The sequence below is a fragment of the Pleurodeles waltl genome, chromosome 5, assembly GCF_031143425.1.
Source record: "Pleurodeles waltl isolate 20211129_DDA chromosome 5, aPleWal1.hap1.20221129, whole genome shotgun sequence".
Classification (NCBI taxonomy): Eukaryota; Metazoa; Chordata; class Amphibia; order Caudata; family Salamandridae; genus Pleurodeles; species Pleurodeles waltl.
This window is the reverse complement of record NC_090444.1, coordinates 1,608,988,104-1,609,003,947: the sequence shown is the minus strand read 5'-3', so window position 1 is coordinate 1,609,003,947 and position 15,844 is coordinate 1,608,988,104. Positions and strand designations below refer to the sequence as shown.

The following is a 15,844-nucleotide window of genomic DNA, read 5'->3' as shown; positions in this document are numbered from 1 at the left end:
ATCCTTAGTGCATCATAGCAATATAAATAACATCACAATATTAGGCCTTCAAGATCACTGCCATCCATTTCACTTCAGCAAATGAGTGGATGGCTGGTAAGCAGTATCCAGAGGCTAGGCCTTCTTGTCCCAAATCAGTCAATCAACAGTACATATCTATCTCTTTTGCCTAACTCAACCTTTTCCAGTTCATTTTAACAATACAGTAAGTGAACTGTATTTGATAGCGTATATCGATAAATATTTTGAAAGCGTCTGACAGGCTGTGGGAGCTGCTGTCTACTCTTCTCTGATCCTGTGTTCTTGTCAAGAATCCTCTTTTGTCATTACAGCTTGCAGTGTCGTACTTCAAAATCAAACCGGATTGAGCCATCTTAACATTTATGTCAGGATGTTTTTGTATGTATTAATTGTAGCATGACTGCAGATGACATCTCTACACTCTGTTAGAATTTCTCCTTAAGGACTTGAAAGACTACAGCAAGGCTTTCACTTATTGCTACACTGAAGGTGCTTATGTCACCTGCGATCAAGACATACAGCAAGGTATGTCCTCCCTTTCAGCAGTTTGGGCTCCCAGATTTGCCTAATGCCTTCAGGAGAAAGGTTCACCCAAAAAGGAAATAAATAAGAAACATAAAAAAATAAAGATGGGGATAGTTTGAGAAGAGAGCTTTTGAAGGGCACTGAAAGTGGGCACCTCTGGATGCTGTAGTAGGTTTCAATGCAAAGAAATAGCTCCCTCCTATGTTTTTGATGTTGCTGAACTACATAAAAATGTTGCACTGAATTTTTAAGCAATAGCCTTTAGTTCCCAGGACCTGCCATTCCCTGAAACAAAACAAATTGGCCACACCACTACCGAGCACCACCTTCTGAGGATGAGGAACCTCGTTGCAGCCCCATGAATGCTGGGATATTACTGCAGCAACAATGCCCACCACGCACTGCTGTACAGAGCTGCCGGCGAGCTGTTTGCAGCAGGCTAGGTGCAAACCTCTCACTAAGTACTGGTCCCCAGCAAAGATGGACCAAAATGGAGGAAAGGTATGGTCTAGATCCCACAGTAAGACTCATCCTCTGAAAGGAATGTGATCACTGCAGTATTGCAGTGCCAGGACAAAAAGCCAAATGACAGCAATGCTGCAGTTAGTCCATGCAAAGAGCCAGGACTGTTGAACAAAAAGCTTTGCCTCCAAGATCTCTAATGGTGTGTCGCCATGTGTATCGGTCCCCACAACACAAACTGAATAGATCTTTTGACACATTTCTGCTAGTTCCTTTCATCCAGTGTATTCTGTAAAATCAAGTTATACCTGCAAGGTGATCCTCTTTATCATCTTATTGTCCAGGCGATTTTGATTCCAGACCTAATTAAAATGTCGACTCATACGTGAATCATAATGTCAGTGCGCCCTGATCATACCTGGGACAACCGAAAGTCGCTGCACTACGACCAAGGTTTTCTGAGCGTAAGAATGTCTCCTGCTACCTTTTGATGTGGGCATTTCAGCATCCCTGTGGTGGTCCAGAGACAACCTCAAGCCCTTTCAATGAAGGGCACCTATGCCAAGAAATGGGAGCAGTATTCTTTTAAATCAGGACAGCAGCATGCATGCCGGCATGCTTTACTGCATTGAATACCTAAAGATATTTTAGAAATTGTGGAAAGTGGATTTCTGCTGTCCTCTCCTCGAGGTCACATATCAAAGTTGTCCTGGTAGAAGAATCATCAAACACCTCAGACTAGCTTTATCATCAAGATATTCCTTAGAAGGCAGACTGTGATCTTAACCCCTGAGTATGCATACCACTGACTCATATGTGCAAGTATACAGAGTATTTAAAAGAGCCAAAATCCATTGCCACCTTTATATTTTAATGGCATAACTGACATTAAAGGACTGGTGGGCTCTGTTCAAAAGAGAGCTAAAATGTTCATTCCTAATGCTCCAGTTTATACTTAATCGTATTAAAGCCTTGACTCTCTGGTCAATAATCCAAACAATAGACATTAGATACAACAGAAAAAATGATTAAAAAAAAAAAAAAAGGTTGCGACCCCAGGCCTTAACTAGGTGCCATGCTTCATCTTAGGGATACTCCTCCACCAGCACCTTGCCAATGCAGGGTGGGCTCATCCAGAGCTCTCTACCATTTCCGTTTCTAGCATAAGTTCTGCTCCCTAGTGCACAAGTAAAGGTTTAATCACAATAATCTGCATTAAGAAGGTGCCCCTGATTTTGCAACAATTCCCCGCTGAAAGACCACCACGTTAAGTACACCCAGGAGGATTTAAAAAAGATTCAATTGGTCTCAACGTTACTTACTACTTAACACATATGATTTAAGCAAATAAGGGTAGCATTATTAAGAGTCCCTGAGTGAGTTGCATGCAAGAAAAACCCTGACATAAGTCAACACATCGCCTTGTCATCTTTAGGTTTGGGTGGAGTTCAGGGAGATGTTTTACAGATTACTGCCTCCCAAAGAAAACCTTGGAGTGGGGTTCATTTGGGCTATTCTTTGGAATCATCCCATGGATTATGACTATTGTTTCAGAAACAGTGGGAGTGACCAGAGGAGATGATTTCAGTGCAGACTGACAAATAATAGTGCAAGGTGCAAATGAGAGCTGGTTTAAGCAAAACAGTACATTAGGGAATGTGTAAATACTTTTGGTTTCATATCTCATTACAGTGTGGCAGGTGCTCACATACCTAATTATTTCCAGCCTGTGCTGATGGGGACAAATAATGGAATGTTGGTCAATCAGACAAATTAGACTTTGTACAAAGTTTCAGGCATCGTGTCGTGAAGTGAACATGGTGTACATAATGTTGCAACCGAATGTGCCAAAGCGCAAACAACTCTTAAAGTGATCTGTTGGGAGCCGAAGACAGATTACAGAGACTGAATATTTCTACCAAACATCTGTCTGTGCTTAACAGTGAAGTGAATACAAAATGTATTTAGAATGTTTGGCTAAATATTGTTCCTTTCCTTAAAATTTAAACACTGCTGCTGTCTTATATTCCTTATAAGACAAATTAATTGTTGACCCACCTACTATTTACTGGGAAGTTGTTTGAAGTTATGCCTCAATATTATAGCTCTATAAATTATGTTTAGAAGAGTGCAATATGTGTCGCATTGTTCAGTCCTGTACACTTTCAGTAAATTAATCTAAAAGTTAATTTTTGTTATTCGGTACTTTCAAGTGACAGTAATGTGCTTATTTACTATGACAAACCAGCATTCACCTGCCTTCCCTTTTCAAGGTATTGTAGTGAAATACAAAATGTTATAACTCATGCTTTTAGTCAAGCAATTTATGTCAAGTGCTAAAACTTCCTATTCCAGATTACTTGATTTGGCATTTAGAGACTGGGAATGGTCAATTGATGATATTGATGATGAGGATGATGACGATGTATTTGATTTCTAAAAAGGTAATTTAGGTAATCATGCTGTGAGATGTGGGTTTTATCTAAAGCATGATTTGACTTTCGTATGTATTTTTGCAAGTTTTGTTTGTGTGTTCTCAATAGCAGTTCTTATTCAGGAAATTAAAACCCACCAAAGCTGGAAAAGGCAAAAAAGGTGAAAAATAATTATGTAAATAAGGTATGATTCTCTTGGAAAATAGAGCACATCCTCTTTGTAGCATTTGAAGGGCATGCGGTCAAAATGTTATAAAGAGGAGGATGACTTGGTTTAGGAGTTCTAACTGTACTTTTGGAAATAAAACATACTGCAGCATTGTGCACTGGAGGTGTTCATGAAAGAAGCTGTTTGCCATTTTAGTGGTTTGAGATTTTGCAGTGAGATATTAAATGCATAATGATTGTAGCATGCATACTGTGTGAAGTTTGTTTTTATTTTGTATGTCTTTATCTGTCACATATTACCTGCAGTACTGTAAAGAAATATTTCTTGGCTTTAGTAGTGTGAAAATTTGAGTTGTCTGACTAACAACAAATATGTATGTGTTTGTTTATTTTCTAGTCGAAAGTTAAAATTTGCTGGAATTTTCTTTTTTCAGTCTTCCTGACTCAACAACATCAAGGGTATTACGCTTGTTCTAATGACACCCCCTTCAAATTATTTTTCTTCAGGGGTTAAAACACTGACTTCTTGGCTTATTGGACTACTTACATATCATATTCCTTGTCAGTAAGGTTGCCCATATGGAATAGGATTCTTACGATATGTTACATTTTATTTAGAATGTAACATTCACTGTAGCATCTTGACGCTATTGAGAATCATAACAGTAAAGGGTACACGTAAGAGCAGAGGAACATTGAGGAAGGGATTTACTGGTTTAAAAGGCATGTATTATGATGGTTTGCCAGACATTAAGAGACCGCTTTAGCTAGATGGTATTGGGCTAGGAATTCAGATCATATCTTGGGCCGCTAAGAACGCTGTGCCACTGTAGGTAACTATCTTGGGTTTTTGGCACATCCAAGAGGCATGATGAGCTGAACAAAGAGAACGTTGTGGCTTGTGCTACTTAAACTTTACAGCCCCAAAAAATCAGGAGAAGACCATTAAATGACTTTGTGTGCCAAGGTTAATGATAGTGATGTAAACGGGACTCTTAAAAAGACAGTAACCAATTCAGAGATCAGTTGATAGGACTGATATAACACCTGGGGATATATCATAAACATTGGGTTGAGTATAAAGTGAAATCGCCATATTGGGAACTCCGGAAGCTGCCCCCTGGCTTTATAGACAGTGCTTTGTCTTTTTTCTGTTCACTGAGCAACAGTCTCCAGCACTGCTTCCTTTCTCCAAAGGCTTTTTAGTGCCTTTTTGTGCTTCTGCTCGATATTGTAGTTTTATTTAATGGCATGTTTTCCTTCGTCACATCCTCTTACACCTGCCTGCTCAATTCACCTGGTGTCCTTTCTGTACTCATTTGATACCTAAGAAAGACTATCACAATGTGTGATGTTCTGCCTTCACGTCTCCCACAACATTAGGAACAGTAACATCTGTCAAGAGATGTTTTACAGTAGGCTGAGGCGTAGGAAGCGAGGGAGCTTTATAGCCAAGTAAGGAGAGCTTAGTAAATGAAGAAGCAGCTCCTGCAGAAGCCTTTCTATTCAGGAGCACAAGTGCAATTGTAGCACCAGGTCTGATTTTTTTTCTCCCCCTGGGAATTGACTGTTAAGCCATTTAATCACTGCTGAGTTGTCAGCATTGATTTGCTCATTTGTGAAGCGAACATTCAGTGTTGAGATTCTTAACATTGAGTGTCAACACCAAGTGTTCTCTCACACCATATGGATCCAAAGGTCTTGGACAAGGATCAAACTCCCATTTAAGTTCCAAAGACCATACACAATTTATGCCAATTCTGTATGGTGCAGGCAGTGAATAGACCCTTTCTCTTCTAGGCACACTACCAGAAACCCTGCAGCCACCTTCCTACATACATGCAATGCCTGTGGTTTTCGAAGCGCTAATACTTCCTCACAAACCCACAACACTGAAGAGAAACCCATATCCTCCAAGCATAATTGCAGGACGTCGGGGTCTAAAAATCCTTCCAATAAGGCCCACAGAGATCATCATCTGAGGGAATGTCTATTGGAATAGAACTATACCACACATAGAGATGGCAGACACAGCCATGCAACTGAACTCCAAAGGAGAAACACAATTTTATACCATGAATTGAGGGTGGCTGAGGTAAAGGGGATAACTCTAAGTCAGCAGACTCTTTTCCTTTGAGGATATCTCTAAGAGGTGACATCATGATATTTCAGGAGGTCACCATTAGAGTTGGAAAGTAATTGAATGTTGAGACAGTCACTCTAGAAGTTCAAATTATGGTAATTTGCAAAACATTGAAAGCAGACCACAGCAGAAACCTTTTGTTCCTATGGTCCCCAGATCTACTATAACCTGCAGTGGTCATAGTTTCCATACTTATCTCAGTCACAAATTCAATAGATTTCTGGAATCCTGAGTGGCATATGCCGACTAAATTCCTGAAGGAATATCTAGCTCCTGTATTTTATTTGGTTATCACTGTGGTCCGAATAGCCGTACATGGAGCGTTGACAAGTGTTTTAGAAAAGGAAAGGCAGCAGATTGGAAACTGTGGGAGAAAAAAAGACTATTAAACTGGAAAGAGAGGTGCAGAATCCTCTGCTCTCTAGAATGCTACAATCTCTCTATAGAAGAATGATTTATGAAGAATATTTCCGGTAAAAAAGAAAAGGCAATAAAGCAGAGAACTATTGGTCACATCAAATGAGTTGTTCATTGCTGTTAACAACACTGATGCTTTGCCACACTGGAACACTGCCAGGTCTATTCAATGGAATTCCCATCCTTACTGCACCTCACCACCTTGAATCCTCAAATCTAGCAGAAAGTCCTGGGCATTGTCTTTTTTCCCCTCTTTGGATGGCTCACAGACCATGAAACCCCAAAGAATAAGTTGGAGTCTGAAATAGTCTGATATATGGATTAGGATAGTTACATCTTGATCACTGGTACAGAAGGTTCAGAATATGTTGAATAAGAAAGCTCTCACAGGCATCAAAGGAACAACTGCATCTAATGCCACTTTCTTGTCATGAAAAAATGGTGCAAAAAATAATTGTCAGATTCTCAGTCTGAAGAAAATCTAACAGTAGGGACGGTCTTGTTAAAATGATGGTATTTTTACATATCTTCTCAAAATTAAGATGCCAGTATGTTGGTACATTTGCAATGGAAGAAAATTGATAACACCAAGATTATCGTAAACTGATTTCAATTGCAATAGCCGTTTGATAGAGTAGTCAATACAATTTTTATGACTTATCCCCCCCCAAACATCACCACAACCCAGTTTCTCTTGCGTCTGAACATATTTACCTGTGTACAGCAGTATGGAGTGAAACTTATTCTTTTTGCCCCAAAATGTCTTCAGTGATCCACTTGTATCTCATCCAGCTTCCTGACTGACTCTTGAGTCAGTGGTGATATATAGATCTCCTCCAGATTCTGCACTCCCACACAGGAGAGGAATCCTTGATCTCACCTGGAAAAATAACATTCATGACCAACTAGGAAAAGAGGCACTTTGAAAGGAGAGTCTATCTGCCTCTGGCTTTCTCAGACTAGTTGATATGGTCACTTTCCCTCAAAGGCAGTTTTACAGTAGTGAAATCCAATAAAGTACACTTAAAAAAAAAATAACTGTGTTTTGGTTTTGTTAAAAAAGCAGCTTTCTTCCTCTTTTTAGTACAACACTTGGTTAAATCTTCTGGTGCACAGAGATTCATAACTTGAAAATCAAAAAGTGTCTGGAGAATATATTCATGCAAAATTGTTAATCTCTGGAAACCTTTTCAGTTGGCATCACGGATGAATAATAGAGCCATATTGCATCTCTAACATTGCCTCAAGTTTTTCCAGTGTGCACTTGTACATAGACATACATACATGGGTATGTGAACTTGTCCCAGGGACATCAGAGCACTTTACAAGAGAACCAGAGATTACTGATTTTTAGACAGAGATTGTGACTTTTTTTTAAGAATCTGAGAAATTGTGACTTTTTCAAGATGTTGATGAGAGGCCAATATTTAGACCTGATTTCCCTGTCCCAAAGTTGGCAGCTGTAGCTGCTTGGCCACAGTGATGTCACTTTAGGGTTTATATTGCATCTCCTACAAAACTGGCTTCATTTCTTTTTAGGTCGAGCGCGCTAATGCTTTTTGACCTGTTGTAAATATGCTGTGGGCTTTTAACCACTCCCATCTCACGCCCATCACCTTCACTCGTTCTTGGGCTTGCCTTTCAAAAATCCCTTGATGTAGTTGGTAAATGCTTTGATTGTCCCTCGTTGGGGCAGTTTTTTTGCCACCTTGCAGACTGACCCTGTTACATAGAATATTGCACAATTGCCAATATACTTCAGTGTGGATGAACTATTTTTTTCTTTTGTCTCTCCCCTTCATGCTCCAGGGCGACCATGGCGCTCGCAGCACTGTTACCTAATCAGAGTCATTTCTTTTGGCAGTCCCCTTCACGCTCCATAGCCTTCACAAAAACACTTGTAATTGATAAATGCTGTATGTACAAAAACACAGAAATACTCAAAGCGTCTCTCTTGACAAAGCGGGAGAGCCAGTACTCCAATATTTACTGCACTCGGAAAACTTGCTACTTAATTGCAGGCCATCACTTTTAGAAAACATTTTTACTCCTAACTCAGCCTGTGGTGGTCGTAGGACAATGGGACCACCACCACCAAAACGTTCACGACAACGTGCTCTTTGTGTCTATATCATCTCTGGGTCCTCACACTAGGTTAGTGGGGACCCCAAAATAATAAACCCTATGACCATTGTGGGAAGCTTTCACATGCCTGGAACTTTTTTTTTTTAATGAATTATTTATTTATTTATTTTTTACAGCTGGGAATAGTTTATTTTAAGGGCCTTGTTGGTAATATCATTGCAGCAGGCTTGTTAGCTCAGAAAATATGTAAGGCACTACGCTATCTAGGAGCTAAATATATGGTTAAACTGCATTACTTTCTGCCATTTTCCTTTCATGTGGTTATGCCCTCTAGGGGGAAACTATATGGTTACATGGCCATGTTTCTATCAAATGCTGTTTTGATTGTTCTAAGCATTACAGTCGCCATAACATAGTACAATATTCGCGGCACGGAAACTCCTCCCATAATGCTTTGCAGGGCATTATTTTTACAAAACATTTTTGCTAATAACTCAGGCTGTGTTGGTCCTAGGACAATGGGACCACCTTCAAAACATTCATCACGATGTGCTCCTTCTGTTTGTCATCTCTGGGTTCCCGCACTAGGTTAATGGGCACCCCAAAATAATAACAACTCAGTGTCTTTCAGTTGTATCATGGCTGTAACTTTTGTTTTGCAGCTGCCAGTAATTTTGTTTTAAGGGCCTTGTATGTTATATCATTGTAGTAGGTTTGCTAGCTTTCAAAATGTGTAATGCACTATGCCCTCTAGGGGCTAAATATATGGTTACACTACATTACTTTCTGCCATTCTCTTTTCACCTGGGTATGCCCTCTAGGGGCTAGCTATATGATTACATGACTATGTTTCCTACAAGTGCATGTTTTTATTGTGGTGTTCTGTAGAGGCTGCTCTGAGCATTACAGTCAACATACTACAATATTCGCTGGCATGAAAACTCACCCCATAATGCTTTTCAGAGCATTCCCTTTACAAAACATTTCTGCTCATAACTCAGCCTGTACTGGTCCCTATGGCAATGGGACCACCTTCAAAACGTTCAACGCAATGTGCTCCTTCTGTCGACACCACCTCTGGGTCCCCAGACTAAGTTAGTGGGGACCACAAAATAAAAACCCATCCCACCATTCAGCGTCTTTTAAGCACACTCATGGTTGTAACTTTTGGTTTACAGCTTGGGAGTAGTTTGTGTTTTGAAGGCCTTTCATGGCAGTGGGCCTGCTAACCCTAAAAATGATTAATGTGTTATGCCCTCTAGGGGCTAAATATATGGTTACAGTGCATTACTTTCTGACATGTTTTTTCAAGTGGTTATGCCCTCTAGAGGCTAACTATATGGTTGCATGACCATGTTTCATACAAATGCTATATTCATTGAGATGCCCTCCAGGGGTTGTTCTGAGCATTACAATCTAATGCCAAACGTTTTTCTGATAAAGGTTTTTATTGGATTTATATGATAATTGTATATGTTTTATCAATCTCTCCTTATTACAGTTATGACTATGATTCAGGCCAACTTAACACCTTTATTACACTATGACTGTATGAACACTCTTGATATTTTTGGTTGACCCTTTTAGTTTATTTCTCTCTTTACATCTCCGTGGCTGTCTTGTGTCTTTTATTTGGGGGGGTGGGGAGGTAATTGTGTTAGCCAACCAGCAACTGTGATGGGGTGGTGAAAATGGTATTCTATTGGAATTAGCATGGCAGATTTAAATAATGATAAAGGACAACATTTGCATTTTTGGCGTCAGACAGAGGAAGAAGATAAATTAAAGTGCTTTAGTTATATGCAGGGCCACTGGAATTATGTGGCAGGAAAATACCAAATTATGAGGCAGGGTTGACCAATTTATTTGGCAAGAAAAGTCCAGTTATGACTTTACACCGCCAATAGCTCTAACTCAAGCAAATTCGATACCTATTACATTGCAAATGCTTGTTTTCACTTGTTCCAGACACAAGCAGTACAGATCCTCCTTAAAGATTGATGCAGGTATTTAACAAATCTGCTCTTAATTTTAAGGGCGTTTCATTGTCGCCTCTGAGGTTTTCTAGCTGCAAGAGTTGCATTAAGAGAGGGTGCAGGGGTACACCTTTCTTGGCTGTACCTGGTCTTAGAAGATTCCAACTACAATGTTCTTAATCTATAGAGAGATGACCACTATATTTAGTACTCTAAATGAATCACCTTAAATAGCCATCAGCAGAGATACTTAGTTGAAAGATGCTTCAAAATAAGTCTCCCCCTAGTACCAGCCCCCACTGATTCTAGAGCCAGTATGAGTATAGCACAGAGCTAGGGACTTGTTTTGTATCTAGCATGATGCTAGACATAAAAACAGACGAGGTGACACTGTAGCTAGCAACTGACACTCAAGATTTAATAATCCTATCACTCCAGAAAATAATTATCTGCAAACTCCCATCTTTACCTGAGTTGTCTTTGCTGTGCACTCAAAGGATTTAATTGACCACTCGTGAGAGGTGTATCCATTTTATAAAAGGCGATCAACTGCTCATGCTGTTGTTAATTGTACCTTTACTCTTGCCTTTGAATGTGTGGTTTGTGCAGTATTTAATATTTTTTCAGATGAGTCACAGATAGATATGCATCTGCACATTTTCATTGAGAGCCCTTCCTGATTAGCCCGGAAAAAGGCACAACAAATATTTTTTATTTTTTTTAAACAGTGGATATGAAGCTCTAGAATACAGTTGCGATGGTAATACTTTAGAGGTAGCTACTCCTTTCAGTTACTAGCCCCCGCTGCTACAGAGGAGTGAGTTAGTCATTGCATTCTAAACGCCATTGTTTAAGGGTGCCAAGTGGAGCATATCCTATGTTAAACAGAGATTGTGGACATAGAATTATGTCGCTACTGTTAATCTTAAAATTCTGTCAAGAAGGTAGTGCTGTTTGCCCTATATCGTGCTGAGCTGCAGAGCGTGGTGGTGGCGTAGTAAACGGTTTGATGGAACAGGCATGGGGTGAGCCAAAAGCAAAGTTATGGCACATCACAAGTGCCACATTATAAGCAAGGAATGAAAATCAGAGCTTCATTAAGCAGAAGAAGAAAGAGCATTTTGAACCACTAGTCATTTTTATGAATGACAAGCCTAGAAAAGTATGATGGGCAGCAAAATTTCTTTAACAATTGCCTTGGAGAGAATACATGGGCATGTGCCACAATTACACATAGATCTTGGCATTCCTGGTCTAAAGATCATTAATACATAGCATTATTCTAGGTAAAGTCAGTTTAAAGAAAGTCTCTACTACATTAGATTTTTGAGCAATATGAATTGCCCCATACTGGCCCGCCAAGGCACCAAAGCAGAGAGGGTATGTTCTGTGCAGTTGTAGATGTTTGGTTCTCCTGTCCCTAGAAGTAAGCCTAGGACAGAAAGGTTTGAATGCTACTACTGGCAGTTTGGGCATACACAGGAGAAGGAAGATACTGCCATTTTTAGGTCTGGCTTAAATGCACTGCTGTGTGCTTTGTCTGTTAAAATATAGAGTGGTCTTTGACTTCACTTAATACAATAATACTCTCTCACCTCATGTTACTTACTATCGGTTTGGTTTATTGGTTTATCATTCAGCCATTCATGAAACACTTTCACTTGAGTAGTAGAGGGACTATTTTGCATCAGGAAAGAACACTCAGGCATCACACTGTATGTCACATTCACTTCTTTATCGTTCATATGTACTCTGCACACAAAAAACAATCCCTTTTCAATACCTGTTTCTGCTCATGGGCAAAAAGCAATGCACAAGGAACAGCATTTGTGCATGCAACTTGTGAAGAGCATTTGTGAATGCCTGTGTTTACATATGTTGGCACATTAAAGCCATGCCTGTGGCTTTTGCCAGGGAATGCTCTGCAGGGGGTATCCCTGGATAAAATGCTGTGTGTGAGCTCAGATGATCAAGGGGCTGCTTCTTCTCGTCTCAGAACTAGAATGATAGTTCTTTTGTTGTCTTCTTCTCACCATAACTTTGAAGTCATTGAGTGTTTTATAAAATCTTTAAAATACATCAGGAAAAATTATTTTCTGGTTTACATGTGGCTTGTGTCTCACGGAAGCATGCACGTGGAAGCCTTGTGTGACAAAAAGAGTGTGGAATGTTTACTTTGAGTATTATCGTTATTTTACAAAACGTACACATTCAGCATTTTGAAACTTGCTACTCTAAGGAGATGTAAGAAATTAAGTGGGGAGCAAGGAGGGCGGGGAGGGGGCCTGGGGTTGCGAGAAGAGGATAACCCAAAATCCTTGGCCCATTTAATATTAAGTCCCGAAGACCACTAATTTAAAAAAAAAAAAAAAAAACAGCAAGAGGCAGCATTTAGTACTACATATTTTCAATTCAACAACTTTACTTATAAGGGCGCGTGCTAATGTGTTTACACACACAGATGACAAGTTTGTTTTTAAATGCTGAATCTACAATACGGATACATTAGTTGAACTCGCTCAGCAAAAGTTGGCTGTAAAATTTGTATGACCTAATGTGTGGCTGAAAGTCTCTGCATTAAGTACGTGTCAGACCCCATCTTGGGTTTATTTCCATCAATAACCCAATTGTTATTATCTTTTTTTCAGCTAACTGCCTTCTGTGAATGCAGTCTCCAATTAAGATGAATCATTTTCTTCCTGCTCAAAAAAAAGACTGAAAAACATAAGATACCCCAAATGTATAAAATCTATATTTTAACCTAAGAGACTGTGCTATATATATTGGAGGTTTACAAAAGTGTTGATGCAATAGAGAAATACTAATCCTCAAGAGTGGCCTAGGTCCCTATGGGAATCTGATCCGATTGGGAGTGAATGGGATTGGCGCACCAAGACCTCGGGTACCCCTTTCAAAGGTTTGCGCGGCAAAACGCTCTTGGCAGAAATGTACACTACAGCTGGCGAAAGGATTCCAAAGAGTGCGAATCAGGACCGAGAACGTCACCTGGTTTCAACATTCTCAAGCGTTGCCGGCCGCCCGGAAGGGACACTGGTCGGAAGGATCTGGAGGAGCAGTCCACCAAACCAGAACAGAGGGCATCTCCAAGAAGTGACCATTATACTGTGTATATATTTATATTGTACTGTAATTCTGCAAAAAGGGTTTTGAGAACTTCACACTTTATTTTTATACACCGTATTGGATACCGTTTCTTACTGCAGTGGCAAGTATGCACTTGTATAAAGCCATAATGTTGAACAGATTATATATGGATCCTGTATCCGTGCTGTGTGTTTGCTCAGCAGCTACAGTAGTATAAGGAAGAAAGTTGAAGAATATCGATTACACCAATTTATTTTTTTTATGTTTTTTTTTTTTTTTTTTTTGTGTTCCTATCCTGATGCCTTAATTTAATTTTCAAGGATTTCGCCCATTCCATAAGAAAGCCACCAGCTCCTAGGGTATACAGTTGCTTTTGTTCAGTGGAGGGAGGAGAAGGAAATTATTAGTGCACTATTTTTGCACACAGTAGATATCGCTGTCTGCCTGATTTGAATGTATTGCAAATTGTTGAGGAGGAAACAAGCTGTATTTGTGACAGGAATATCAGACTGCATTGGAATTACTATAACCTTTTAAGCCTACATTGAATTATCAAGCCATCCCTTGTTCAAACATCCGCGTTGCTCACTAAATTTATATCACTCTCATTAAGTGCTATGGACTTTTGTTTGCCTTGTTTTTGTGTACTCTTCTAGAAGTGTTTTTATTTCTTTAAAGAAAACATCTGTGACTATTTTTACATTTTCACAGCACATATACAAGGAATGTCACACAAGTAAAACATACTGTAGATGTATTTTAAAATGTTTGCTGCGGTTCCCGACACCTAGCTGTAGGCATAGCAAGAAACCTCACTAGCTTGTGTTTTGGAATTTACAGCTGAGAACGGAGAGCCTCCAAAGCACTCGGAATTCTTCTGTTTTTTTTACATGGTCTTATACAAAAAATAATATAATTTATGTGGGCTCATTCATTCATAAGTATCCCGGAAAATGCATGTTTTATACAGCTACAGTATGCTAAAATGTTACACATATCGACAATAAATGAAAACATGTAGCCTCCTTCTTAGTCTTTTATTTGTGTGCCGCGTTTCTTGGAATTTTTGGTATAGTTTTGTGAAGTGCTTGGAGATGAGGAGCACCCTGAGAAAGGCACAAACAACTCAATCTGCAACTTCTTGTAGCTACCCTTAATCTTTTGGTCCTTCGGATACAAAAGTTCTGTAGTATATGGTCCTGGGTATTTGGTTTACATTTACACTGACAATCCTAATTGGTATTTTCTTCTACTAGATTCTTCTTTTAAAATATTTCCAGTGAATACAGGAATTATCCTATGAATCAGAAGATGCAAGGTGGTGGCACATCTTACCCAAGGTCCGCCCAGCATTCTTTGATATTGGCAGAAGTTGTGTTTTTTGTCAATTATTACCTTTTAGCACTTTCTGGTCACCTCACCGCACATCTGTGTGCTCTTTATTGTATTTTACTTTCTGTTTTATAGAACCAGTGATGTCTCCTTACTAATCAGGTTTCAAAAACTGCGGCCACTGTACTTACAGCATTTGTGCTTGTTCTCCATTCACTCTGCAAGCCATGTGTAAGTTCTGACGAAGAGAGCTGCAGCTCATCGGAATGCTGGTATTAAAAGGTAAAGGCGTATAGTGATGGAGTGAGAAAATTTACCCAGGCCTCTTGAAGTTCTCACTGATTAATGTATCTCTTGAATATCTGTATGAATTTATTTTGGAAAGTGAACCATTTTTCTCCAAACATCAGCTTATTTTTTGAGTTCTGAAAGTGCTCACATTTATATCTCAATTGCACGTTCTTTCAATTTTGGTATACATATAGTAATTCAGTCAAGCAAAAACGTGTTTATTATCCTGGTCTGCAGATAGAAGAGCTACGTCTAGGTAGCTGAAGAGCCAGCAGTAGCCCATGAGCTTCCTCATTGGAGAAGTCTGGTTTACGGGTTTGGCGCTAGATAGCTCAGCCACCAGTGAAACTGTAAACTTTGCACCTGTATAGCGCACTACTCACCCATTAGGGTCTCAAGGCGCTGTACGCATACCACTGTGGAACCCCTCCTGGCTTTTCCCTGTGAGGCGCCCACTCCTGGACAGCCCCAGGGTGAAGCCAGGCATCCAAGCGATGTGAGGGCCGTTGTGGAGATTAAGCAAGCTATTGCCCAGAGTTACAGAGTGGGACCCACTAATTAGATTAGGCACCGAGGTGAGAATTATCTGGTCCTAGGGAATTGAGCCCAAGACCCTCTGAGGTGGGAATTGAACCCTGGTCCCAGGCCAGATCTCTGCATCAGGGTCTGCCACGCTAACCATTGTGCCACACTTCTCCAGTGGACTTGGAATATGGTCTTTTTTTTATCTGGCATGTGATCAGATAATCAGTTCTTAGCTGCCAATTTAATAACATAGTGGAGAGTTTCTTTCAGCTACAATACAGCCAATACTTGGTCTACCAGATTTACTTCTGAAGGGCGTTAAACATGTAGCACCAACTACATCTAGCATTCTTAGATGC

General features: G+C 39.8%; 1 protein-coding gene across 1 annotated transcript in view; it reads left to right on the top strand.

Annotated features, from left to right (window-relative positions):
- Positions 1–14,362, top strand: part of ROCK2 (Rho associated coiled-coil containing protein kinase 2) — a 508,887-nt gene extending 494,525 nt beyond the window's left edge. Inside the window, exon 32 of the mRNA XM_069235939.1 lies at positions 12,881–14,362. Coding sequence (XP_069092040.1) covers positions 12,881–12,884 — 4 coding nt within the window. The 3' untranslated portion in view covers positions 12,885–14,362. The remainder of the gene's footprint in view (positions 1–12,880) is intronic.
- The last annotated feature ends 1,482 nt before the right edge of the window (positions 14,363–15,844 follow it).